Source organism: Perkinsus marinus (assembly GCF_000006405.1).
Source record: "Perkinsus marinus ATCC 50983 genomic scaffold scf_1104296955314, whole genome shotgun sequence".
Taxonomy (NCBI): domain Eukaryota; phylum Perkinsozoa; order Perkinsida; family Perkinsidae; genus Perkinsus; species Perkinsus marinus.
In genome coordinates, this window is record NW_003207807.1 from 33332 (window position 1) to 53854 (window position 20523).

The 20523-nt window shown below is 47.4% G+C and overlaps 9 protein-coding genes across 9 annotated transcripts in view; 7 read left to right on the plus strand and 2 right to left on the minus strand.

The window, feature by feature from the left end:
• Pmar_PMAR024028 (equilibrative nucleoside transporter, putative) overlaps positions 1–1105 on the plus strand; it is a 1206-nt gene extending 101 nt beyond the window's left edge. Inside the window, exon 1 of the mRNA XM_002775762.1 lies at positions 1–1105. This exon is cut by the window's left edge and continues 101 nt beyond it. Coding sequence (XP_002775808.1) covers positions 45–872 — 828 coding nt within the window. The 5' untranslated portion in view covers positions 1–44 and the 3' untranslated portion in view covers positions 873–1105.
• A 915-nt stretch (positions 1106–2020) lies between these two features.
• On the plus strand, positions 2021–3334 carry Pmar_PMAR024029 (equilibrative nucleoside transporter, putative; the record flags this gene model as incomplete). Its single annotated transcript, XM_002775763.1, has 1 exon — positions 2021–3334. One exon carries the CDS (start codon positions 2021–2023, stop codon positions 3332–3334), a length of 1314 nt encoding a protein of 437 aa, XP_002775809.1.
• Positions 3335–4543: 1209 nt separating this feature from the next.
• Positions 4544–5818, minus strand: Pmar_PMAR024030 (26S proteasome regulatory subunit, putative; the record flags this gene model as incomplete). Its single annotated transcript, XM_002775764.1, has 7 exons — positions 4544–4660; positions 4705–4830; positions 4879–4976; positions 5340–5493; positions 5541–5627; positions 5679–5765; positions 5804–5818. The coding sequence occupies 7 exons, from the start codon at positions 5816–5818 to the stop codon at positions 4544–4546; spliced, it is 684 nt and encodes a 227-aa protein (XP_002775810.1).
• A 2109-nt stretch (positions 5819–7927) lies between these two features.
• Positions 7928–9122, minus strand: Pmar_PMAR024031 (hypothetical protein). The gene is made up of 6 exons (XM_002775765.1): positions 9034–9122; positions 8900–8995; positions 8721–8860; positions 8571–8674; positions 8447–8528; positions 7928–8399 (listed from the first exon to the last, which is right to left on the minus strand). The coding sequence occupies exons 1-6, from the start codon at positions 9118–9120 to the stop codon at positions 8285–8287; spliced, it is 624 nt and encodes a 207-aa protein (XP_002775811.1). The 5' UTR covers positions 9121–9122; the 3' UTR covers positions 7928–8284.
• Positions 9123–9392: 270 nt separating this feature from the next.
• Pmar_PMAR024032 (conserved hypothetical protein) lies at positions 9393–11815 on the plus strand (the record flags this gene model as incomplete). The annotated part of the gene is made up of 15 exons (XM_002775766.1): positions 9393–9527; positions 9571–9657; positions 9702–9810; positions 9859–10018; positions 10065–10188; positions 10239–10304; positions 10354–10481; positions 10527–10640; positions 10691–10755; positions 10807–10894; positions 10937–11058; positions 11107–11246; positions 11297–11528; positions 11583–11696; positions 11751–11815. 15 exons carry the CDS (start codon positions 9393–9395, stop codon positions 11813–11815), a joined length of 1749 nt encoding a protein of 582 aa, XP_002775812.1.
• Positions 11816–12599: 784 nt separating this feature from the next.
• Pmar_PMAR024033 (Adenylyl cyclase-associated protein, putative) lies at positions 12600–13528 on the plus strand (the record flags this gene model as incomplete). The annotated part of the gene is made up of 5 exons (XM_002775767.1): positions 12600–12700; positions 12837–12987; positions 13032–13199; positions 13245–13325; positions 13379–13528. 5 exons carry the CDS (start codon positions 12600–12602, stop codon positions 13526–13528), a joined length of 651 nt encoding a protein of 216 aa, XP_002775813.1.
• Positions 13529–13786: 258 nt separating this feature from the next.
• Positions 13787–14989, plus strand: Pmar_PMAR024034 (cyclase-associated protein, putative; the record flags this gene model as incomplete). Its single annotated transcript, XM_002775768.1, has 9 exons — positions 13787–13888; positions 13934–14039; positions 14094–14182; positions 14232–14363; positions 14415–14503; positions 14550–14607; positions 14662–14744; positions 14793–14906; positions 14956–14989. The coding sequence occupies 9 exons, from the start codon at positions 13787–13789 to the stop codon at positions 14963–14965; spliced, it is 783 nt and encodes a 260-aa protein (XP_002775814.1). The 3' UTR covers positions 14966–14989.
• A 124-nt stretch (positions 14990–15113) lies between these two features.
• On the plus strand, positions 15114–17937 carry Pmar_PMAR024035 (pseudouridylate synthase, putative; the record flags this gene model as incomplete). The annotated part of the gene is made up of 15 exons (XM_002775769.1): positions 15114–15213; positions 15321–15484; positions 15532–15626; positions 15675–15775; positions 15829–16035; positions 16074–16202; positions 16248–16475; positions 16498–16630; positions 16679–16774; positions 16818–16935; positions 16986–17095; positions 17142–17269; positions 17318–17487; positions 17536–17633; positions 17688–17937. 15 exons carry the CDS (start codon positions 15114–15116, stop codon positions 17935–17937), a joined length of 2127 nt encoding a protein of 708 aa, XP_002775815.1.
• A 307-nt stretch (positions 17938–18244) lies between these two features.
• On the plus strand, positions 18245–19111 carry Pmar_PMAR024036 (hypothetical protein; the record flags this gene model as incomplete). The annotated part of the gene is made up of 1 exon (XM_002775770.1): positions 18245–19111. The coding sequence occupies one exon, from the start codon at positions 18245–18247 to the stop codon at positions 19109–19111; it is 867 nt and encodes a 288-aa protein (XP_002775816.1).
• Positions 19112–20523: the final 1412 nt, after the last annotated feature.

A 20523-nucleotide genomic window follows, 5' to 3' on the forward strand; every position in this document is an offset into this window, starting at 1 on the left:
TGGGTTTGGTATGTGTCTTCTTACTTGGATTTGGCCATGCTGTTATGGAGTCCTCAGCATTCGGCCTTGCTGCCTTATGCCCCAAATCGTGTATGATTTGGGTGATGGTCGGTGAGGGCTTTGCCGGTCTTGTTGGTTGGCCGCTTAGCATGTTTCTTAATTGGGCCCTGACAGCTGGTGGTGTTGATCGAGTCGCTGAATGGAGATGTCTCATATTCTTCTGCGTAACCTCCCTTGTGACTATCATCATCGTCCCCATGTTCCGTATGATCACCTCCAAGCATCCATACATGGCAGAAGTCCTCAAGATAGAGCAGGATCGAGCCAAGTCCAGTGTAATGAAACGTCAGACCCGTCGCCCAGTTCTGGCCATTGTCAGAGACGTCAGCCCTATGGCTTTCTGTGCCTGGTGTACTCTCACTGTAACGTTCATTGTCTTCCCTGCACAAGTCGTGCTATGGGAATCATCTGATGCTAGCAATGATGGTTTCGTATCCCAAGTTATTTACACTTTCCAGGTGCTTGACACGATTGGAAGGTTTGTGCCAAACTTGGGTATCAACCTGCGTCCACGTTACCTCATTGCATTCACTCTAGCACGTTCCGTTTTCATTCCTCTCTTCATCTGCACTAGTCTTTATCCAACTGTAAATCCCTTTCACTTTGACTGGTTCAAGCATATGCAGATGGGCTTATTTGCTCTAACCAATGGTGTCTCAGCAACTCTTTCAATGGTTGGTGGACCTCAACGTGTTCCCAATGATAAGGCAGAACAAGAGGTTGCTGGATACACCATGGGATTCGCATTGATCAATGGTATATTCGTTGGCAGTATCTTGGGTATCTGTACGAATCTGGGCCTCGACCAGTGATTCGACCTGTATGAACTTACACCTTTGAAACGATTATACTCAATGTAAGAGTATTGATTACTGTTTCTTAAAGATTGTATTATAAGCTATAACGAGATTTACCCTTTTACTAGTTTATGATGTGTCTTACCGGACCGGTATAGACATGTATCAAGTTTCTATGATACGTACGCCAGCCTGGCGTCATCAGAGTATCGTTATCGTTAAGATAAGAGTATAGCTTCACTTATCGTATGTAGCCATGTCGTGTTCCACCAGTGCCGAACACGATTTTCGTGCACCAAGAGAACGGTGAGCAACAGGCTAATTTCATGTACTCATCATCATAAAACTCGACTTATTAAGGGTTAGATGATTGTTTAACACTCCCATACCGATACCATAGTCATGGAATATAGTAAAGGACTTGGTGGCAATGCACGTAGGAAGATGCAATCATTGTCTGGTAGTCCAAGAATGGGCACGACTTGATCAGTCGTACAACGGCGCGTTAGACTTGAGCGAATTACGAGATACACGAACTAACGTGGTAACAAGTTTGGCTCTGGACTGATGCTGACATGGTGACTCTCGAGTATTCGTGCAAGAGCATGGACGTAAAGATCTATGGTTGTCGCGAACTCTGGTCTAAATCTTCCCCTTGATTTCACGCCTGAAATCGAAATTTCTTCGTGTCGAGGTAGAAAATCGCCGTATAACATTACACTGTCCGTAAACCACATATTCCTCTAGCTGTTTCTGTCTATTTGTATGTGTGCACACGGCTCATCTGTGGAATATGTAACAGTTGAGATAATGTGACGACCTTCCCAGTTATCGGCGTCGCCTTCATCTCACTCGGGATTTGTTTCGAAGCTTATAAGGATCATAAAGACCTCTTCACAATCCCTGCATCGAAACTTAGCTGGTAGGCTACACAAATCCTGTCTCCACTATGTTTTGTACAGATCTACCCGAGGGCTACAGGAATCCTGTCTCCGCTTTGTTTCCCTTTCAGCTCGAGTGCTAGCGTCGGGGAATACCGATTGTGGCTTCACACTTGTAATTGTCTAATAGGTCGATCGTTGTAGAGTTGTGTGTCGTATCGGTATGTTCATTCGGCATTGCATATATAAAGTGTTTGGTGATAGTTTATTCAACTTAGTCCAATGTCTTCCACAGCAGAGTCGCCTTCCCTTGCCACCAAAGACGAGAGTATGAGTGATATCGAGGACGGTGGGTCTATCAAGAACAATGATGATAAGATCATGGAGTCAAAGCAGCCCCCCAAGGTTGACTGGTCACTATTGGCACAGTTCCTCATTCTTGGATTTGTGGCATTGGCTCCTTGGAACTTCGTCTTGGCCGATCTGCCTTATCTGGATTCTAAGTTCCATAACCATTTTAGTTCCACTGTCCCTATTATCTACTCTGTTGCTGTCAACGTTGCCCAGCTACTATTAATTTGGGTAGGTAACAAGTTCAGCTTTGCCCCCCGATTCGATTGGGGATGTGGGATCTTGGCTGTTTTCAATATCCTACTAGCTGTTGTTGCCATGACCATTGGTGATGGTAATCCGTGCACTAATGAAGGGTTAGGTTTTGGTCTTGCTCTTGTGTGTGTATTCTTGCTCGGTTTCGGCCATGCATTGATGGAATCCTCTTCCTTTGGTCTTGCTGCTTTATGTCCAACATCATGTATGATTGCTGATATGACTGGTGAAGGTGTGGCTGGTTTGGTAGGATGGCCTATCAATATGCTTCTACAAGTTATCTTTGATGCTGGTAATGTACGTCGTCAACAAGAATGGCAGTGTCTCGTTTTCTTTTGCGTTACATCTGTTATTACTGTTTTCGTTATTCCTATGTATCGATGTATCACTTCTAAGCATCCTTATATGAGAGAAGTGCTGAAGATTGAGGAGAAGCGTAAGACGGCTAGTTTGAAGACTCGTCAGACTAGACGCCCGGTTATCTATATTGTCAAGGATATTCTACCTATGGCTCTCTGTGCATGGGGTACCATGGGTGTTACCTTTGTGGTCTTCCCCGCACAAGTTTCATATTGGAAGTCTGAGGATCCTACCAATACCGGTTTCGTAGCACAGGTTATCTATACCTTCCAGGTTGTTGATACCATCGGACGTTTCGCACCGAGCCTGAAGTTCGACATGCCCGAATGGTGTTTGATGATCTGGGTTACTGCTCGTCTTATCTACATCCCACTCTTCATCTGTGTGAGTTTGTATCCCATGTTGGTCCCATTCTATTATGACTGGTTCAAGCATCTCATAATGGGATGCTTTGCCCTCACTAATGGTAGTGGCTGTACCCTATCAATGATGAAGGGGCCTACTCATGCGAAGGGGTCATCCGAAGAAGAAGTCTCTGGGTATGTTATGGCATTTGGCCTTATTTCTGGCATCTTGACTGGAAGTATCTTTGGTCTTATTGCCAACATATGCCTTGGACAGAGCACTTAAGTGCAACCCTTGGAAGAGCACGTTGTTGGAAGCGCTTTGTTGTATTATACTGGCCTTTTCCCAGGTTTAGTTTCACTTCTCTAGTCACTCTTCTCTATAACAAAGTAGTGACTCGTACGAGGCGTCTCTCAATGACCACCATGATCACTTTGTCCGTGTGGACGGAAATTTTCCAGCCGGAAAACTATACCTTTGTTGTATATTCTAGATTGCATACTCGTTCTTATCATCTGGCACTACTTCTATTAATTGTTGTTGAACCGAAAAAGTATTTGGTTCTCTCCAATATCTTTGTTTTATAATAAGACCACTAATATAGTCTACTGATCGCTAAATTTTTTGGTATATGTGCGAGTTTGCTATCGTTGAACAATGTGAGATCTTCTCTCTTTCAGACCAGAATAGTCTATGACTTACCAGTCCTGTCTCTCTTGATCCCACCGAGTTATAGTATGTGTTGTGTTGCGATTAGTCAGCTACCTATCATACGGTTAGTCACTAACATGCTATTTAGATAAACATAATTACGATATAATACCTATCTCAACAGATTTAAATAACATATAAAACTAAATAGAACTACACATTTATATAAATCTAAAATCCAAGTACTTAGTATGTGTTGATAGAATGGGTCGGTTGGGATTTGTTTTGCTGGCGGATCGCGTCCAACTAGGCAACTCGACTATTCGGGAAGAGATATATTCGTGCACCCTAGGAAAATGTATCACTAAGACAAGCAATAAACGAACATATCACAAACTGCTGTGGCTTTCATCTCAACCGTTGACACTAATGTTAGGTTATTTCATGATGATAGACGATGTAGATGTAACATACAACAGGAGAGAACGTGACTTCCCGAGATTGTTGTATCGTATGTCGACACGTAAAACAAAGGACCAACAATGGATAATCATTTCAAAGACACATGTCGGGGGCCATCAGAGGCTTGAGGTTGATACTTCGCCTTGAGATCTTGTACGCTAGCTCGAACTCGATCAAAGGAATCCAAGAATATCTGATAACTCTACTGCAAAAGAGAGGTATACGAGGGCTCATACTTCCTGCGTGATTGAGCCAGGCTGGAGGATTGGAGTGTACTTATACGTGCCAGCTTGATCGCAATCCTCTGTGGGACTCGAAGGGAGATCATCAGTCGATGAGTCGTCAGTGAATGCAGTATCTGCAAGAGTCGTCGTGGATGGATCATCCAACAGTAACCAAGGGACTTTTCGTGTCTTTCCTAAGGCCGGCAGCTTCCTCGAGCGCTGTGGCGACAGTCTCGTCTACGAGCATTCGAATATCAGCACCAGACCAGCCACTCTACAGTGGTCACTTAGCTGGAGGCATACACTTCATAGCATTACCGTTTTCCGTGCCCACATTCGTAGATTCACTGAGTCTTTTTTCAAGTAGGCCGAGTTCACCAAGCCCTTGCACATATTCTGTAGAATCTCGAGTCGCTGATCTTCGTCTGGCATTGGAATTTGGACCTGATGGCCACATGCTCACTCCTAGTGGGATGGCAGGAATAAGAGTACATGCAGCCCAAAGCGACCGTATCGAAGCAATGCTGGATCGATGACATCTGGACGATTGGTGGTACCTGTGGGAGGGTGATGACGATAATGGTTGTAGCCTTGAGGGCTGTTACCAATGATAAGAATGTTATTCAGTGGTGTAGTGTCGACTCTCTTACCCGTCATGGATGTACCGTTACCACCACTATAATCTGAAGAGAAGGGATATACTACAGGGGACGGGAAGGCCGAGGCCCTCTGCTAAACTGCCATAGTGACCATTGATGACAGTAGCATGAGGGGTGTTGGGTGGCCTCGATCCTCCCCCAACATTGCCTCCAGCACGACCTAAACGCCTTATCCCATTCTAATGGATACCCCCAAGTACTTCTATCTTGTCGAGTCCCTCCTTGCTGCTTTGGGTCAGGTATCGGTAGTATACCTGTATATGTTCGATGATCATGAGTAGTGGATGGTACTACCGTCCATGCAGGCTAGTAAGCATGATACCAGAGAGTCATCAGCCCGACTGTTAGTGTCACTCCCTCTAGTCTTAGTAAGCCCATCTATCTCATCTAGTATGATGATGTGCAATGAGAAGGGATCATGAGCAGTCCTTCGAGCCGGCTCGAATAACTGATAATAACTCTAATGTGTCATATGTCGACAACTGCTGTCAGTACTTGGAACAATTTATGTTCACTCTCGCCATACCATTTACTCTGTATATCAGGAGCATGGACAACCTGGATGGTGTCACAATTAAGAGCCTGCCAACAACAACAACGCTACGTTGAGGTATGTTGGATGGGCGACACTACCTGTGATAGGACCTTAGCCAGAGAGGTCTTACCACATCCAGGAGGGCCCGAGAGGAGTAGACCACGATGATGCTGCAGACCCAGTGCCTGAGGTATGGCATAAACTACTGTGCAGTACTAGCTACTGACTTTAAGCTCATCTGGATGTAGTGTCCGTGATAGCAGGAGACGCTGTAGCAGTCGTATCTGTAGTATACTACATGTGAGCATCTATTGAGGTCTTCTTACTGAGGTTTGTGGTATGCCTGATATACCACCATCCCGTATAGCCTTTTCTAAGGTTACTATCTCCCTCCTCCGCCTCGATATAATATCATCAGTTCTGTCACAAGTAAAGAATGCATACTGTGTTGTCTTCCTGTCCGCCGACCTTTGCTGGATTGTATTATCATCATAAAGGTAGTAGCCCTGTGGCCTCTCTACCACTTGCCCAGGTCGGCCTCTGTTGAATGGAGCTGATGAGGGATCAGTATCCTCCTTGACGGGCCGAGGAGGCGCAATAGAGGCCTCTCTAATGTATCTAGCCAGCATCATCATCATCATGACAGTCTACATACACTGTTGACCCTTGGGACTACTCTCGCATGCGCTTGGCGAAGGCGCAAGCGTGTGCCATATATGGTACAGAAATACCCTCAACATCGGATTGGGTAGATGTAGGCTGCCAGTCAGTAGCATCAGTGAAGGTCCTGCAGGCATATCCATACAGCCATAGGCTCATGTTACTACCCATCCCTTTCGAAAGCTGTTGGTAATGCCATTGATATACCACTTATTGCGTAGTGATGACTGCCTATCTGTGTATCTATATAGTCCTCGATAAAGTTACGTATCTATGAAGATGACAGTAGTAGTGGATGGGAGCATACAGTATATCAGCAGCACCCCTCGATTCACTGATTCCCTATCGTGTCGAGATAAGACCTGTAGTAGACGTATACCAACATCCTTATCACTCTGGACACTGTATTTGTACGTGGAGTAGAGGTCTGTTGCTAGGGTGTCAAGAACCTGCTGGTCGCCATCACCATCACTAATGATGATAACGGCTAGTACATTCTGAGCCTTAGCTGCATCACAAGGCCTTGATGCTGTTGTCACAACACGCTGTATTAGTTCGTTCCTTGTTCCCTCAGTAGCTACACCCTTTACTGCTAATATAGATTTCAAGTCATTATTAGATAATGGCTCAAGGGCCAGCTTGAGTGCCTTATTGACACATCATCATCACTCTATATCCAACACCGCACCCACCTGGACTTGAGTACTACTCTCCCCTCCAGTCACACCGTCATCATCATCATCATCATCACCACCACGGTTATTGAGACTACTACTACTGCTAGCAGCACGTCGGCCAGCATTGATGATGCTATACATGTGTGCAGTAGGTGGTCGTAGACCTGAGTGGTAGTAGTAGTATGAGAGGGGCTGGATGGTGGTATTGACTTATCACAGAATTGGTGGGCGGCACATGCAGCAAGCGTAGTCCCTAGATAGTGGCGAGGAAGGGAATGCAGCATTGTGATATCCCCTATGATGATAGTTGATTGATCATCGATCAACACAACTACAGAGTAGTGTTGACGTGATGAGCATGTACCATGGCTACGTTGAATGGTAGTAGCTATCTAATGAATGATGATAATAATGAAAGTGAACAATAAATCTACGGTAATAGAATGAAGGATGTAGAGAGCGTAGTGTGACTACTTCGTCATCAAAGCTGCCTTGAAGCATGCTGTCTTACAGTGAATACTTTACCACATCTCCTCCTGAACCGACCCCAGAGGGTGGAACGTCTGAGAACCATCACAAGGAGTGGTATGACTCCACAACGACACCTCGCTCCACCAGCTACTTGTCCAATCTACTATAAATGCCCTCACCTCGACGACGACCATCTCCGGACCTCATCAGATGATGAGGCAATCGTACTTGAGCTTCCCATTAGTCTAGCCCGGACTTCACCCATCTTCTTGTCATCATTCGAGGACCTTCCCCTCCCAGCTAACACCAAGAGCATCCGCGTCATGCCCGTCAAGATCCTGCGCTCCTACACGATGGCGTATCGGATACCTCGAAGCCTTCCATGAAAGCTGTCCGTTCGTCTGAGCTGTCCCCACCCATTCTATTAGGATGGACCAGTAAACTTGAAGGTAGCCTTACGCTGCCTCATTGAGGCTCGTGACACCACTGTTCAACACAAGACTATGAGGATATCCCCGAATCCATTATTGCATAACATGCTGATGTCCCCTACTGTTGGAGTATGATAACAATGATCACGGGAATACTTAATATCAATCAAATATCAGACAGTAGTTACTGTCTTGCTCCTTCCAGTCAAACTATGCATCATGCGAGACGCGATAAAGGTAGTAGTATACGGTCAGTCAAGAGTATGTACTAGCAGTGGAGTATGATGAGACGATAACTTACGTAAATACGAAGGCTCAGGTATTCCTATAGAGTTCGCAATTACTATACAGTATACAAACTGTGAGACGCTGTTGAAATAGATAGCATGCACTTAATACACGGAAGAAGCACACGGATCGATGATGATGGGAGAATATGCACAAAGTCTGGAAGCAAGTCTATGCTTAGAACTTCATGCTGTTATACGAACCGTTGGGACCAATCTTCCCACGGTGGAAGAAACGGCCAAGTTCAGTGGTCAGATACCGACGCTTGAGGCTCCTCAAGAGAGATTGGCGTCTATAAGGGAAGACATGATATGTTGTGTAACACGCTAGTGTACCCACTTTTCTTGTAGAAGACCGAAGTCTTCCTCACCGTCGCTGCTGTCTGGAACACCATCGTCCAGAACGGCAGAACGGCTCGAGACTGAGGCATAAGTGAATACAGGATGGATGAACAACAACATACCTGTAGTTGGGGTGAGGTCGGCGGACTTGTACTGAGTATCGCCCTTCAGAGGAGTATCTTGGGAATCAATAAACAGCTCGACATACACCTTGTGAGGGAGATCTCTGATAACATGACAACTGAGATGATACCGCACCTGAGTGAAGTTACCTTTTCAAGGCAGCCATAGTAAGCCAAGAGGGTTTATCAGGATCAAGCATAGAGGTCACTTGGGCAACAACAGTGCGGTCCCTCATCCAGACCATAGTGGCTTTACGATTGTCGTTACGTGTGTAGTTGGAGGCCAAGACCTGACCAAGAGCATGGAGAGCGTGATGGATATACCTTACTAAGCATCCACGTCTGATGCATCGATCCGGTGGTAGATCAGAGTTAGCTCGATCGGCAGGAAGGTTGATGATAGGATCTTCAGTGACAACCAGTACCTATCATTACAATACCCTCTCCTGATGGTCTATCTTACCTCATTCTGAGCTATAGTGCACTCGGCAAGCTTGAGGCCGAATCTAGCGTCACGGGCTTCTTTGCAGATGGCTACGTGCCACACCATAGTAAGTAACCGATTTAATAACGGTTGAAAGAAAGATAAGTGAACTAGTCCTCATAATCTTGCCCTCTCATAATCTCTCAACGCCTTCATTCACATTGCGCGCGGTCGGTCAACCGCTGCGGATATGATCCACTGTTGGGGCATCTAACGTTTTCCCACTGTATTTCTAGAACGGGCAGTCTTAAGGCGTAATCCCTTGTTTTCGTTGTTGTCCCGTTTTTGGTGTTGCCCCCCATCCCCTGTCAATGATGATGATGCCATCATCTCGGTCCATGTCGACCCTCCGTCGTGTTAGCCCTCGAGCCGTGAAAGCTTGTGTGCCTCGTCGAGATGTCGAGAAGAAGTGGCATAATCTTGGGGAGTTTACCATGACAGAAGCCGATAATGCGGCCTTCCGCGATACTAGGGTAATGCTTCGTCCCACTAGGGGCACCTCTCAATGTTGAGTAGGCCCGCGATACGGTAGCATTGAATACCATCACCAAATATGGTACTGCCGAGCCAGAGCCTATCGATTGGAAACGTTGGGAGAAGGAGGTCGGACCTTTGTGATGGGCATGGTCATGAATTGTTAACATTAGATTACCCATACAGAACTGGTGTCTGCACTGAGGGCTTTCTACACCCAGAACATGCAGATGCTGGATGACTTTGCTCAGGAGGATCATAGGAAGGCAGTCAAGGACGTCTGTAGGGTGTCGAAACTTGGTATGAAGTCACCATGGAGTGGTATGGCAGGTGGCACTTGGGAGATCTTTGATGAGGCTGTGGTGTCTTGTGAGGATAGTGTTAAAACATCAGAACAGATTGTCAAGAACGGTGCCAGAGCACTGTATATCAGCTTTAACAACCCTCCTATCTCTCATGCTAGTACCTCTGAATGGTTGGATGCTGATCAGTACGTATGCATTGCAGCTGTATACTGTCCATGAGTAGTACTATAGGTATTGGCAAGCCTTTGTGGAGAAGCACATGTACCATGCCAATTACCTCAACGCCCTAGCTGAGGATCCAGAGAGTGCTGAGTACATCAAGGGTATAGAGGAGACCACTATGAAGCAATGGCATGTAATATAGCCAGTAGTTGTTATACAGTAGGGGAGGCCTGCCTCTTTTAGACATGGGATGATCGGGGTGTTACCAACCATAACAATAAGTATCTTTACCAGAGGCCTAGCTTCGAGGTCAGTACTACTACAATATTTTGCCTACTATCAGCTATGTATATTTCAGTATTATGATCTATATAGAGGCCCTCTAGTTGAGCATATGATATTCTACCTTACTAAGACAGGAGGGGATGCACGTACCTTCCCAGAGCTTATGCCTCATCAGTGGTTTGCTGAGATCTACAACAATCGGTAGTAGTAGCGGTCAACCTCAGATGTGGATTCTATGCTTGTTAGGTTTGAGATGTATTCGGTGTTACAGCGCCGTAGGAGGGCATTCCAGGAAGCATCATTGAGTAGGGAAGCCCACTTGGACCTGGCACCAGCCCATATGGATGCTGAGGGCGAACAGTATTATCATCACTATCTTTCTAGACCACTAGGGTCGTTGTCAATACCAGGTTTTATGAACGTTTATTGTCGAGGGAGAGTAGCATGGTAGAGCTATCAGCGGCCCGTCTTATGGGTACTAGTCACAGCCCCATGTCGGTATTATAGTCTTCAAGTCTGCTCGTAGGTAACTTCATATTCCTCAATGATGCCGCTATTCCCATCCAGACCCAGTCTGCTCTTCTACGTGTCGTACAGGAGCACCCTAATGGGAAGTACGTAATGCCTTGTGGTGATGGTAACATGTAGGATGTTAGATTCTATTCTCTTGGGGATGATGTCAACAGTCTCTTTTACGTCCCAGCTGGAGAGGTAGTGGATGAGGAGGTCTGCCCTGTTGATGCCTTCAATGCCTACATGGACTACATGAAGCTCACCGGTGGTCTATACTAGCCTTCCCATCGCTTGTTTATCTTTCCTGCTGCAGGTCGGAGGTTCAATCCCGGGTACAACCAAGCCCTCAGCATCTTCTATCGCACTCTGGAGTCGAGGAAGCCTGGTTTGGAAGGCCGCTGGTTCCAAGTGAAGGGTGAGAGGCAGGCGGATGCCTTCTTGAGGAGGCTCAAGGTAATGATGCTTTTACCTACTGTGGAGTGCCTTGCATGTCGTGTTGGCAGGCCGATGACCCTCATAGACCCGTCTATGAGGAGTATGTTACTGAGTTGAAGGAAAGATGGTCTAACAAGAAGGAACTATCAGAGGCTGAAGTTATGCCTAGGCTGCTTGATGTGGAGTATAAGTATAGGAGAGAATGCATTGACTTTGACACGTTGGTGATGTCGATGAATGAGGAGATAAGCTCAGAGGTGAAGGAGAAGGCACCTGAGTATGAGGAGCTCATGGCTGATGGTAATATGCTACCTCGACCCCTCATCATCATCATCACGACGATCTCTCGTGTAGATGGTATGTCCCATATGATGGCTGATGGCTCCATAGTGGCCATTGATGCAGAGTCTCATCAGGGCTTAGCTAACCAACAACAGCTCTTTACAAGGATGACAGATTTCGATGCTAGTAGGTTGCCGCCTAATGCCTGGTAGTAACAGTAGAATCTTGTCCCTCCTTTAGGTAAGGACAAATTCGTTGAGAACGTGAACAACACTAAGACCGGTCTCGACACCAAGAGGCATTGAGGATGTTACTCATAGTATAGTCCTCCTCGCTCCATCGTTTTTAGAAGACATTCTTGTTCTCGCTTGTTGCTGGTATTGTAGTGGTGTTGGTGGTAGCTACTACCATCACTACTACTGCGGCGGTGGCATCTCCTACTATCATCATTAAGCGTGTTTCGGCTACTGGGCTGCTTGTGTTCAGTGAATCATCATCACATAGGAGTAGTGGTTGGGTTAGGATTCGCCATAGGTCTAGCAGAGGTGGCATATTCTATACGTTGTTTGACGTCTGTTGGTACGATGATTACTGCTGGGAGACATATCAGAACTAGAGGTAGTGCTACAGACAATTGGAAAGAACTACACTATGTGAATGTGGTTCATAGACTAGGGTAGAGAGAGCGACATGTATAATCGTGGGTATGTTGGTATGAATCGAAGTGTAAGATGGAGTTGGTAGACTCATCCTGGCTCGCCTCTCTGTAGCCCCTCCATAAAGCACTAGTATCATCTTAGAGGAGGTACACCAGCTAGTGATAGGAGCAATAGACAGGAGTGACATGATATCCATGGCTCCTCCTCCCCAGCCTGGATCATTGGGCTGCTCATCAAAACCTCTTGATCATTCGTACTTGATTTACACCGCCCTATCACACTAGCACCTCCTGTTATATACCCACAGCTCCTCATTGCTTGTAGTACCACGGTGGTACTACCACCCTAGTCATGGGACTTCTCTCACTGCGCCGAGTTTCACAGTCTCCTTCGGAGTGCGCTACTATATCAATATTAGTTCTCCTTGTACATGACAGAATCGTCCCTATTGAAGAGGCTAGAGGACGTCACTTCTCGTTTGGAGGACCTCTACAGCAAGGGTGTAGTAGATAGGTCAAGCCCACCCAACAAGTAGGGTCACCTCGTCAATCACTCTTCCACGACAGGGCTCTGTTACCAACTATGGGCTATCATCTGTCTGTAACATACATCTGACTCAGTGCTCGTGTTGGGGCTCGTCTCGACGTGTTGTGTGGTCCCATGTTAGATCCCCCGAGTTGCCCGAATTCGTAGTCAACTTCGATACTAAGTTGGCTGTTTCCCTCGATGAAGTCAGGAAGAAGGCTGACAGTGTTGGGGAGAGTGTGGTCACTTGTGCTACCCAACACTACTGTGAGTGTATTGGGATGCTTAGGAATGTGAGGGGTCTGAGGAGTGTGGTAGATTATGGTGAGGACTGTAGTTACTCTTACTCACTACTATTGCCAAGAAGCCTCAGGATGGTGATTGGCAGTCAGTGTTAGCACCAGTAATGGGCTTATCGAAGGAAGTCGGCAAGCTGTTGGACTCTGCTGGTCGTGCTGGTGAGTTAGCCCCTCATGTGAAGGCTACGACGGAGGCGATGAACCTGGTGATGGTAGTGGGGACTTACAGCAAGTCTCCATAGGGGCTTCAGGTTATGATGTTTGTGACTCCTGGTAACCCTAAGGATGTCATCACCAATTGCTTGGAGAGTGCTGATTACTACTTCATGCAGGTGGTCCCTTATTAACAGCTATCATCAGTGGTAGCAAGCTCCATCATTTACAGGTATTGCGACGGAAGATAGAAGCCGAGTCAGCTTGGGTTAAGGCGATGAAAGCTAGTCTTACTCATCTCCAACAGTACTTCTCTGATGATGACAGATTCAAGATGGGCATAATGTGGAAGGTCAAGGATGGAGCCGATCCCAAGGAGTGATACCCCGTCTCCTAGCTGCTTGCTCCACACTTCTCATTGTCATAGGTTCCTGGCTAAACACCTATTATCAGCAGCACCATGGCCAGCTGGTGTGGGTTCTCCTCCGCCTCCTCCCACTGCAAAGGGGCATGCACCTCCTCCTCCCCCTCCCCCGTCTAGTGAGCTCTACCATACCGTCTTGATGCACTCTTAGTTGAGGCAATCCAGGTGCTAAGGGCAAGGCGCCACCACCACCTCCCCCCAGCAATGGACTCAGTAATGGCAGTAAGAATCAGTACTGTGAAATCCTCATCAACGCTCGTTGTTGTAGCCTCCCTCCTTCCTCCCCCTCCCACTGCCCAGCCAGGTGGTATGGCTGCTGTAATGTACCCTGGATAACTACTCACTACACTGTAATGATGCTAGGTATTTGCTGATATCCGGAAGATGGGGACTGAAGGTAAGAGCCTGAAGCATGTCACGGCGGATATGAAGACTAAGAACAACAAACCTCATGTGTCCGAGAAATATCGTAGGTCCCAGTTCTTACTACTCGCAGCTGTAGCTCGCCACTACTAGTCACTAGTTACGGCGGTCAATGGTGAGAGTAGTGGTACGAAGCGTAAGGCGGGAGTGACTAATGCAATGGTCCCAACCAAGAGCCCACGTTGCGAGGTCCTAGCTTCTGTACGATGGTGTAGCTTTGGAAATGGCTCTTTGTTAGATAGTGAGGGATAACTGGGTGGTCGAGAACTATCATAACGAAGCAGATGTATTGGAGCTGCCTCATGTCACTATGAAGCAGCTAGTCTACATATCCAGCTGTAGTAATTCAAGTATTCATATACCTACAAAGGTAAGCTAGTCTTCACCACTATACTACGCCCTCATCAGTAGCATCCCTCAGTGTAAGTCGGTGTGTGTTGATGGGTCCAAGAATGTAAGGCTCATCCTTGAGAGCGTTATATCCTCTGTAGAGCTCGTGAACTGTGAGAGGTACGTGTAGTTCCCTGCTACTTTCCTCATCAGTATCTCACTTCAGCTGCCGTGTCCAGACCATAGGCCATGTACCCTGCATCAGCATCGATAAATGCTCAGGGGTAATTGGGCTTGGTCTTGCGGAGGAGAGAATGAGTAGAGTGTGTGTTGCCTAGGTACAGCTGTACCTGTCTAAGGCTTCCTTGGACTGTACTATCACCACCAGCAAGAGTTCTGAGATGAATCTCAATATTCCAATGTAGTATAGTAGTGTCCTTTCTACTTCGCATGGAGGTAATGTCTTCAGATCCGATGATGGTGACTATAAGGAGATGCCAATACCCGAGCAGTTTGTCCACAAATTGGTGAATGTTGAGGAGCAACCTGCTACGGCCAAGCTACACAGTGCTGTGTCCGACCTGTAATGAGACTCTTATACTATGCATTGTCATCATCATGATGCTGTGTAGGTACGCGTGATGATGATGTCCTCCATTAATTCTCATTGCAACTATACTCAATTGATCATGATTTTCGTATCGATACCACAGCGTTGCGCAGTAGTGCTGTGCAGTAGGTGCCTTCTTTGGACATCCTCACAAAGAACAGTAGCTTTCTTCACTTCTGGATGGATACCTCGACGGCCTCTCACGTTCCTGAGGAGGCTCCTGTAGCCAAATTGCAGCTCAATGCCAAGCGGAAATGTGCCCTAGTAGTAGGGTTCAATGGTAGTAGATCGAGAGAGCCCAACAGTCCTATAGGGTACCTCGAGCCTGATAATGGAGCTCTGGTGTATCATAATAGTAGTGGGATGTCAGGAGCTCCTTGTTTGCAGGTACCAAGTACCGAGGCTTACAGATGAATGCTGATAACTGTGATCGTATAGACTATGTCGAGTCAGACCTACTAGGGGCTATGAAGAGGGCTGGTGTGGTGAAGCCTGATGTCGTACGTTTAGATGAGATTCAGTGGACGAGGAGTAGTCGGACAGATGCTGGTGTACTACACCTACTCCCTGCGTGGCTGGTATAACCGTTCCCTTGTAGGTCTCGGCAGCGCGTATCGTGGTAAGTGCTAAAATACTAGTTCATGAGGCACCTGAGGTGAAAGGCAATCGTCAGGCTGATAGGGTGAATAGAACGTAAGCCTTCTATTGATGGGGGAGAGTCGCTCATATCAAGCTCTATAGGTATCCAGAGGTGGTGGAGGCTATCAATAAGGAGCTACCTAGAGAGATCAAGGTCTTCAACTGCATGAAGATATGTGCTAGCTTCAATGCTCAGAAGTCATGTAGTACTCGTTACTGGTTGGGTGTTGATTGTGGCCCACTCGATCGTTGAAAGGTAACTGGCGGCACTACTCTTACTACATGCCTATGTCCCTAGCTGGTGATGTTGATAAGCTACAGGAGGCATTGGGGAAATTCACCAATGCCCACAACTATCACAACTTCACCAACCTCAGTGTTAGGGAGATACGGAGGGCCAAAGAGAGGAAGGCTAAGAAGGCAGCAGCTAAGAAGGATAAGGACTGGCGTGAGCATCATGGAGGTGGTGCTGCATCACCAGCAGTATGGAGTCTTGCTCAGACGAAGGGTCTAAGAAGGTATCTGAACCAACTAAGGAGAAGGAGGAGGAAGCGGCAAATAACAAGAAGTCGGATGAACCGAGTGTAACTCTGGCATCTGTCACCACCCCAGTCGCCGAGGAGCCTTCGAGTAAGCCCCATGCTCTCACTTGCTCATGTGATATCCTATTCCCAGAGACAACTGATGAGGGACAGCCCCCAGCGAAGAAGCCTCGGCTAACAGTAGAGAATAGTGTCGAAGATAAGCAGGTCGAGACTAGCATGGCCACCACCAAGGAGGAAGCTAGCACACCTAGTATGACACCTGAGGATGATGGGGAAGATATGTCCTCATCCATGCCGGCCGTTGGTGGCACCTATCTACCATTCAGCGGTGGGCTATCGGCTCCTATCATCGGCCTTGGTAATCATCCTCTTCCTAATAGGTTCTTTGCTACCTCGTATACAAGTCCTGCTGGACCAATGCAACAGTGCTATTCATAGTTTTACAGCCACGCCTATTGAGATGGGGAATGGAGAGAAATGGGTTAGAGTAGATGTCCGCGGACAGTTTTTCCTGTAAGGTACCCTGTAAGAGGCTGTGTAATAGGATACGTCCATGATCAGGTATAATCAGATAAGGTTGATGATAGGCGCCGGTATAGCCTATGCAAGAGGCGTATTCCCGAGCATATCATGTATCCAGTTCGCCATAGACACCAAGTAGGTATGCAGGCATGTGCATCTGTACATGCTTTGTCATCAGCTACAAGTTCCACTCCCCTCTAGCCCCTGCATGTGGCCTTATACTACACACAAGCGGCTTCACAGGCATGGACACTAGAGCTGGATACGCTATCATGGAGCATGGTCATCATCATAGTGTAGTCTCCCATAACCACCGATGATCAGCTCAGTCTTGGTGTTACTGTAGGCTATTGGCGAGTCGAAGCCACCCAAGAGTGCTGTGTACGAGTTCCTCTCAGCTGAGCAACAACAGGAGGCCGACGACTTTCTCAAATCGGAAATCCTCCCAGAAGTCAGGTATTGTGCGGTTTTGGTCATCTACTTGGTGTAGAGCCATTCTTAGGCGACTATGGTTGGACTCAGACGTTGAGAAGGAGTTCGAGGACGAGTGGCTGAATAATGCGGCACCGATTACTACAGATGACGTGGCCCTCATGGAGAGAGCCTTGGAGGAGGTACATGAAGTTGCAAGTAACTCGAGCCTCCCTCCTTGGGTGCGCTGAAAACTGCTGTTTATAGATAGCAATAATACGTCGAAGCATGTTGAGGCTAGAGAGAGGAAGATACAGTCAGTTAAGGAGACGATAGAGAAACAGGAAGAGGATCTAGCAAAGGACGAGAAGCGGCAGAGGAGAGGTCTCGGGCTCAAGCTTCCTGAGGCTACTAAGAGACAGAAGCTTCTTATTGCGGTAAGGAGGAGCAAAAGACCAAAACCTTTACGACACTTCTCATGTCAGGTACTACCTAACAGAACAGCCAGTGACATACTCTGCACTTTCCCAGAGGAGATACTACCAGGGCCCAGGCTGTACAACATAACCCTCCGCCTAGCATGGTGAGTGTCCATAACCAACATCATCGCCTCGTCAAGCACCACCTTCGTCAACAGGGCCATCGTCTTTGGGGAGTACGGCCTATCTGCGTCGTCGGGGTTGAATGATATCATGAAAGTGGTAGCTAAGCAAGGTATCAGTAAGCTCGAACATGAAGGGAAGGACATCAACATAATGGCCGGCTACAATAAAGGAAACAAGAAGCAGGACGAACCGATACCTGACGATGCAATAGCGGCCGAGGACCTAGTGCAGACCAAGTGCACCCAACAAGATGAGACCCCACAAGGGACAGTGCCTGTATAGGTGTATCATCGTAATCCACGTCCATCATTTGATCATTCCAGCGTTACTACTGTTTCTGTTCGCCATGACTTGTGTACAGCCTTCCAGCGTCTTTGACCACAATTATCAGCCTTCGCCATAGCGCTCGCCCAAGTGGTCAGAGAACGTTGTCGTGGCGTTGTGTGGTACGTCTAGTCTAGACGGTCTAGACATGTACCGAAAATCAAGCTTCATGAGCTCCTTGCTTGCAAGATTCCGTAGTGTCATACCTCTATGGCGATATGAAGGCATCACTATATCAATTATAGACTTTTCTTATCCCCCTATTATGGCATCCAATGTCGACGTTCGCCTCACTCGCCCTCCCCTCTGTCCCCTTGTCGCCCGATGGTACTTCTTCTATCCGTTTGCCAATACTCCACCTCGTGACCTGTGCGCCTCGTCTCGTGACTCTGAAGGACCTACTAGAGTGTTGCTATTCGGATGTGGTGATATCATATCCCTAGGCCATACCTTCCTCCTCAACCAGACATGTGCTCATGCCGAGGCTTGGGCGTCTACTCCCCTGAAGGCAGTTTACTGTGATACCGAACCTGCTATCATCGCTCGAGACCTGGTCTATTTCCAGCTTTTACTAAATGCTGTTTCTAGCGAGATGGAGGTGGACCACCGCTTGTCTCCTCGGGATGCCTTGGTTGCTTGGGAGGGGGTGTATGGTATGTTCATCACTGAACAGGTCGCTGATCAGCTGAAGGACGCTATCTGTGACGTAAGCGAAGCACCACTGAAAGATTCCAAGGACTGGCTGTGTTCAGAACTCGGAGGATGTGGTGTTCATGTTAGTAACATGAACACCGCAGCCTGTAATACAGGCGATAGAGATAGAGTCATTAAGCTGCTGTGTTGGTGGTTGAACCACTGGTTCAAACTGCTTGATGGAAGGATCTGCCTTGGAAGAGCTTCCACCTCTAGAGTCTGCGAGTTGCGACGTCTGCTGTACGACAAATTCTCTACGAAGCCGGAAGGCGGAAAGCTGAGTCCTCGCGTAGAGGCCGTTGCTCCGGCCTTAAGTCTCGATGGTGTCGAGGAGGCCATAAAGCACTATAGTCGGCTTGGTTTCGCGGGCGTATCCATTGGGCGCTTCGGTCCATCTCTGTCCCCTTGTGATGGTGCTCATTATGAGCACTCTATGTAGACTCTACGAACTCCGAATTACTATTTTGAGTCGGAGCCGGCACTAGTTCTAGCCAAGAATTGAAGTTGTCGACTATCACTAGGACACTTGGAGCTTCCCAGCCTGTCGAGGCCATGTGGAAGCCTGTTAGAGGGCCTAGGAAGTCGATAGTGATAGATTCAAACCATCGAGCTATTGATCGAGGTCTCTGTCCGCCGAGTGGTACGAGTCGTAGTCTCTCCTTCCGACAGGTTATACATAGCTCTGTGAACGCCTAGCGTCTCTCTTCATAGAAGGCCACCAGAACTGTTGTCGAAGACGATGCAACATCGAAGTGGTTGGTGAGTGGTGCCAATGGGAGTTTGCGAGAAGCTCAGTTCTCAGTTTCTTTTCCCATGGCTTATCGGGCTCATCAGGTATATAAAGCCGCTTGTTGGCATACGCGTCAACAAAGTAGATGTTATTGTCTTCAGCCAGAAAGTACCATAGAGTCGAATTCTCGCGAGCAGTTCTCTCAGATGATTGAGTAGAAGACGTCGGAGTTCGTCATGTACACTCTACATTGTAGAGTAGTGGTCAATCCCGCCTTTCTTGCCGATGTCGTAGACTTTCCGAGTGCATATTGTAAGCCTTTCAGTGTGACGTCGGGTCAAGTCATTGCCAGAGTCTGGCATGTATACTACGCGGCGAATTCCTACGACTCTATTCCCGCTCAGCTGTGGAAGATCTACGACCAGGCAGGCCCCTGCCCTACAGCACTCCCAGGTCAATTTAATATTTTACCCGAATTTTTAATAATTTAACCACTTCTTTCGAAAAGAATACCAATAATTTTTTCATTTACCGACTGATTTTAACTAGAAGTTCTAGCAGGAGTGTCTCATGTGGGGTTTAGGTTCTAGCGTAGAACCTAAACTCCGCGTGAGACACACCCGACAACAGCGGAATTGCGGTATCACACTGCAGACTCGGCGCATCGTCAAACTGACTCTATTGCATGGACGCCGCTACCACCCACCAAGTGAGCGTCCTGTCAGAGCATCACTTCGTATTCCGGACTTGAGCTGCCACGATGGCTGAAATACGGTCTGGGTATAAGGATTGCAGCTTGACGGAAGAAGCGGTTCCCGCTAAGTTGCAAAGGAAGTGATCCGTGAACTACGAAAGAAAATGCTCACAGAAACTCTAACGTGCGCGCGAGGGCTCCATTCTTAATAACATGAGCTATGTCCGGCTCTATTCTAGCTGATGTATCTCGTATTCGGCTCCATGCGACTCTTCTAGCCGACGGCATGAAGTACTCGACACAAACACGTCCGTCCCTCCTGTGTCAAGCCTTGACATACAAGCCGTTGACATTCCTGTGTCGCGCTCCTTAGGAGCGCGACCGTAGAGGCCCTGCCCTGGAGACTCACTGCCTGGCGGTGAGTCTC

What these genes read in the sequence shown, in the direction of transcription:
- Pmar_PMAR024031 (XM_002775765.1), bottom strand. Translation starts at nt 9,120, where the DNA reads ATGGTGTGGCACGTAGCCATCTGCAAAGAAGCCCGTGACGCTAGATTC. An exon ending in ACTATGGCTGCCTTGAAAAG is followed by an intron (nt 8,675 to 8,720) that starts GTAACTTCACTC and finishes TCATGTTATCAG; the next exon opens with AGATCTCCCTCACAAGGTGT. An exon ending in CGACCTCACCCCAACTACAG is followed by an intron (nt 8,529 to 8,570) that starts GTATGTTGTTGT and finishes CTTATGCCTCAG; the next exon opens with TCTCGAGCCGTTCTGCCGTT.